The sequence below is a fragment of the Phytophthora cinnamomi genome (genome assembly GCF_018691715.1).
Source record: "Phytophthora cinnamomi strain GKB4 chromosome Unknown Contig21, whole genome shotgun sequence".
NCBI lineage: Eukaryota > Oomycota > Peronosporomycetes > Peronosporales > Peronosporaceae > Phytophthora > Phytophthora cinnamomi.
The window spans coordinates 1963022-1968776 of NW_027150954.1; the positions used below are offsets into that span (position 1 = coordinate 1963022).

The 5755-nt window shown below is 49.6% G+C and overlaps 1 protein-coding gene across 1 annotated transcript; it reads left to right on the forward strand.

Moving 5' to 3' along the window:
• Positions 1 to 2764: 2764 nt before the first annotated feature.
• On the forward strand, positions 2765 to 3031 carry IUM83_03731 (Retrotransposable element; the record flags this gene model as incomplete). Its single annotated transcript, XM_067927759.1, has 1 exon — positions 2765 to 3031. One exon carries the CDS (start codon positions 2765 to 2767, stop codon positions 3029 to 3031), a length of 267 nt encoding a protein of 88 aa, XP_067795407.1.
• Between the last annotated feature and the right edge of the window lie 2724 nt (positions 3032 to 5755).

Below are 5755 nucleotides of genomic sequence, written 5' to 3' on the forward strand. Positions count from 1 at the left end.
CACCACCCATCCTGTCAATCTGAATCTCTGAATATTGAGGTACGATCTATCCTCCAATGTCGTAAGCTCCACGATCTCGAGCTACCAATGAAGTATATTCACGACACTTGGCGCCGCGTTGCGAGTGCAGCAAGAGAATTACTTCGAAGTGGCCGGAACCGCAGCAGCATCAATAGCTAAATTCGTGTTTCCTTCAAATCGGTGGGTCTGAAGCAATCTTACAATTTTCAAATGACCGTTGACTGATGCTGCTCATCTGTGTAACCTTGCGCTCGGAACCACTTCACAACATCCAAAGCCCCATGGCCAGCAGCTCAATCCATGGTTGCCGGCGTACAGCCCTCGTGTGAGAGTGACTAGAAGTACAGAACATTTGTATAAGTTTTGGTACTGAATCTAACTCTATATCGCAATTGCAAACACGGCCATCTTATTGTAGCCATTCACGAAAATACGCAATCGGCAGCAGAAAGCGACGTCGTTCAATTCCCCGCTGACGTTTCAGCGGGAGATCACTCTTATCATAGAATACGCCCGTCGAATAACCCAAAAATGAACAAAGACACAGACAGCGACGAATTTGCAACTCTTGAAAAGGAGCAAACAGCAGCTTGCTTGGCCTCTGCAGGCGTGGACACCTCCGCTGAGCTACCTGTACCGTTTTCCAGTGATGCATCTCCCCGTAGTGACTATTTGGAAGGTTTTGGTAAAGTATGTGATACCTACCAGATATTCCGTAAGCGTACGTCGACTTCTGTCAAGCTTCTCAAGAGAAGGCAGCGAAAAGTCACTGCAAAGAGGCGATGCGGCTGCTCCCTGAGGCATTTAAGTATTATATCATAACAATAACAATTAAGGCTTCCAACGAGCGACTAAAGGCACAGGAAAACGATTGCTAGTGTGAGGTGCACCGAGTGTCCAATTCGTCTAAATGTATCGCTCACGACGATGAAGCGCGGCGGCTACAAAAGTTCGTAGGGTTTGCAACACAACCACGCCGTCGGTGAACACATCTACAAACAGTACCCAGAAACCGGCGCCTTGCTGATCCTGCCGTACTTGAAAACGTTGAAACAATGGCATGAGGCGAGGCAAAGGCGAGGTATTCAGATGTCGTGGGTCAAAGTTTTGTCGTGCGCGGGACGGTGATCTTCGGCTGGGACGACACCAGCGACAAAGTGGTGAGATTTCATGCGCAAGCGGATTTGTTGACCCCAGCGCTCAACGTGCTGGGCAGTTTAGCCGATGTATCGCTCTTCTTCAGCGAGGCTCTCATCACCCCGGACGGTAACTTCATTTGATGAAATCAATGGATATTTGCTCGTTTTTCCTTGATTCCGATCGTATTTTCTTCGGTTACAGAATATAGGTCTGACGGGCAAATTCCAGCAAACAACAAGAATGAAGCACGCGAAGAACCATGACACACAGTTTCACCCACTACACTATCTTGTTTTCAGACGAGCGCATGCCACTTAGGCGCGCCGCACCAGTCGCCTATGAATTCCGCAAATGCAAACGAAACATATGCATGCCTACCTCGCGCTGCCAGCTGACGTATTCGTCGTAGCGATATATATCATCCCCACAACCGCCTATAGTTTCAGGCATCACATATCCAAGCGAGTAAGTGCTCCCCTGCTTCGGTTGAACAATTCGGCGACGTCCACCAAATCCAAATTGAATAGTAGCGAGCTACCGCGTCATCTCTGTAAAAAAAGGTTGTCGGCCCAGATATGGCGTGCTTGATGATCGAACGAGAAACCTGTTTGAACGACGCTATTTAAAGCGAGAAGTTGGATTTACTCGTGGAATCAATGAGCGAACAACACTTTGAAACGAAAAGCTTGCTGTCGTATCGCATCCAGCCTGTCCGTCAACATGTAGAAACAAAAGGCGTCCTTGTCGGAGTAATGCTAAGTGTGAATGTTGTTGGTGGGCCAAAGATGTTACGAGATTCTCATAAAATCTCGCGAGCTGAATGAGATTGTGGGTTGGTGGCTAGCTATGGTGAATATTGCAGTGGAGCCAAGGTGATGGTAAGTTCGTTTCGAGCAATATTAGCAGCAGTCCAGTGAAGTGGCGGGACTCTTGACGAGCAACCTCAAGGTGAACCAGCCACTGGAGTGAACCCATCGATACCTAGGGATGCATGTATAGGCAGAGTTGAGTAGGAAAATAGTGAAGGAGCGGCAGCGCTCATTCCTGAATCAACTGAGGAAAATAAAGCCACCCTGCTCTGGCCAAGCAAGTGTGGACTCCTCATCCTGGTGACGTCGGGAAGCAAATCCTGGACTCCTTAGTGACACATCGGAATGCTTTCGAGACGTGAGCTCGGGCACCTCCACGAACAACAACAAGACTTCCTTTGTCTAAGTGCTACCACATCCACTCTTCCAGCTCACAACTAGTCAGTTGGGAACATAGTAGAACTTGAGACGATGCAAGTAAGAAATACTGCGAGCAGAGTGTTGCGGAGCGACACAGCATCGGAAAGGCAACAGTTGGATGGGAATTTACGCAGCGTGACAACTCCTATGCCACTGTGACGCCAGCATATCTTTCCTCGTCGAAGATCGTGAACCCAAGTCAGCCAGCCCTGTCATTGGGTTCATTCGTAGCTTAGAGGTTGTCGCTAGTTAGCTAGTAAGATGTCAGGGTAATCTCAGTTCTCAATTTGCATAGCAGAGCTCACGTGGTGTGGCACTTTGAAATTTTTCAAATCAGACAACGACCTGGAACACCCGTCGGTCAAAACTGCATCATGAGTCGCCCCGCGTTGAAGCCGAAAGTCAACAAGGAGCGGTACTTGACGTACTCGATCGTAGTGCGCGCCGCTGACAAGGAAAAAGGAATTGAAGAAGAGGTCGTCACGAAGAAGATGGCCAAGTTCATCGACGGAGAGCCCAAGGACTTTCTCGAGTGGGTCAACAACTGCAACCAGCTTGCGAAGCTGAAGCACTGGAACGCAGAGGACAAGATCCTGAACACGACTATCCTGCTCGAAAGCGATCTCCGTGATGCGTTCTAGGAGGCCGCTTTCTCCGACGACGACGTCCGGATGGATGAAGAGTACATCGCAGCACTCCGCAAGGCCTCTGTCGTCGTGCTGCCCGTCGATTACAATGAGAAGTTGCAGGAAGATCTGTGGGAAATTCGCAATCCCCGCGACGAGTCGCTCGTCGAATATAGCAAACGGTTTCGCGCCCTGGTTCGTCAAGAAAACACGCTCGCTCGCCTCATGGAGACGGCTCCGATGTGCGAAGACGCTTTGTGCCGCTTATACAAACGTGGACTTCCATACGACTGGCAGAACAAGTATGCTGCCAGCGGGCAGATCTACACCATGGTGACCGCCCTCGCGCCATTCTTCGAGCGAATGGAGCAAGGAGAGCGCCGCCTCCACGGTGCTGGTGGCCACAACGGGCATGGAAACTACCATGACAACTCGCGGAACACAGGTCCCAGAAATAGCAATAACAACCGGCGTAGCAACAGCAACAACAATCGTCAGCAACAGCAACGTGGAGGACATCGTGGTCGCGGACAAGGCAACAAGAGGGGCAATCACGGGAATAGCCACAGCAACAGCTCAAGCAGCAACATGTACTGTACTTTCCATCGTACAACCACGCACAGCACACAGAACCGCCGCTCGCTTCGCACAAACAACCGCCAAGAAGAATACAATCAAGCTGACCAGCAGCGTGGTCCTCGTCCTGCCCGAAACCGACACCAAAACCAACAAACCAGGGTTGAGCAACGCAGCCAAGAACTCGGTCACTGAAGTGACGAAGAGTACTTGTTCGTCGGGATCCAAGCCAATCCTTGCCCTTCGCCGCCTGCAATGGGGGGGTTCCCACCGGTAACTCTTGAGTAGGCGGTTTTGAGAACCTAACCTGATTCATTACTTTCCTACTCAATAACCCGTCAGAAGGTGCGGATTTTTGCAGTAGGATTTCTGCTACTGCAAAAAATCTTGAGTAGGGGGCGGGGGAGAAGGTCTCATGGCGAAGAAGAAGCAGCAGAAGCAGCAGGGCGAATCTCGTGCTCGAGGGCCTAACTGGACTACAACGGAGATCCTGAAGCTCATCGAGGCATGGCGAGTTGAGCTGGATACCCCAGCAGAGAAGGGGGAGTCGACGGCCCTTCTTAACACGCGAGTATTCGAGCAATTCATGACGCTGTGTGGTGGCACCACGTCTCGCAGTGAGAAAGCAGTCATCGACAAGAAGAACAACTTGCCTGTTGCGTACAAGTTCATAGTCGCATTTAACAACAACCGTGTGGTCGGATCAACCGGCCAGCCTTGTTGGTTTGAACTGTCACGTGAGCAAAAGAAAGCCATCAAGGCTGCTGACAAGACGGACGCTCGCAATGCCGACATGGATATAGCCGTATTCAATGCTTTGAAGAACATCTTAGGCGGTGATGACTCTGTCGAGCCTTCCGCTTTAGTTTCCTCTACGCCTATCTTTGAGAGAGAGGATAGTAGTGCTCCTCGTCAGACATATATTGCGGACTTCGCTGACAACAACCAAAACACGGATGCAGCGCAATCTTCGTACAGTGGTGGAGACAATCCACTGGTACAGGCATTGCCACTGAGCAAGTACTGCACTGCTTCATCAGTGTCGTCACTGTCCTCGCCGCCGCTAGATGATGCGTAGCCTCGAGACAGAAACCTATGCAGAACTACTAGCGTTCCGCTAGCCAGCTCTTCCATCGTCAAGCAGCTCTTTGGAATGGACGAAAGGCCGCGCCTTCTCAAAATATGCCGGTGGAAACACAACTCATGATTTCGCTGGATTTATTGAGTCGCCAATCTTGAGTAGCCTACTAAAACTTTGCCGGTGGGACCCCCCCCCAATGAGAGTGATGATCAAGATGGAGAGCGGCCCTACTGGACAGCGGATGCTCCCGCAGCATTGGGATAAGATTTTATTCAAGCAATTGGCATTTACGCAGACGTTTCTCAAGCAAACGTGTTACATCTTGACTACTGAGTACTGTAATAAGAATATTATTGTTATTACATTGAAAACATATATTAAAAAAAAGAGTGCTGGATTGTTTTCTTAAGCCAAGCAGAGTAAATGGAATTCAAATTTGCAGAAAGCTAAAAGGAAAGTGAATACAGCTGCGTTCTAGTGGTGCTTTGCAACCCAAGCTCGTTCAACGCACTCAGCCAGTTGTTCAACCTCCAGGTATTCAGTGACTCCGTGCTCAAACTCACAGCGCCAAACGTACACTTGATCGTGTAGCGCATACGTTTTCACTTTCCCTGGCACGGTCTCTAGGTACCCTTTGGCTTCGTCAAGTACAAACTCCTTCAAAATGTTCAATTTCAACGGGAGGCCTGGGTGATTAATAAAGTTGGAGACAAGCTTTGCCACTGAATATTCGTTGGTTGCTCCGTCGCCGCTACGATTCGGCCTTGGCTTCTTCGGAGGCCGCCCGGGTAATTTTCTAGGCTCTAGTTCTTCGAGCATTTGACCGATCCCGATATTTTGAAGTAGCTGTAAGCTAGCAAGAATGTGGGCGCAAAGCGACCCAGACGAATAAAATGAAATGCAGTCACACCAGAACTTTGATCGGATTGCTTCCACAGTTTCTAATGACCACGTACACTGATCAAATGCACCTTCAACAGTCAGCTGGTTTTTATTTGCATTTTGTGCAAGCCCAGGCACTCAAGTTGTGCATCCGCTTGAGTAATACGCTTATTTATCCACCCGCGCAGCGGCGCCTTACA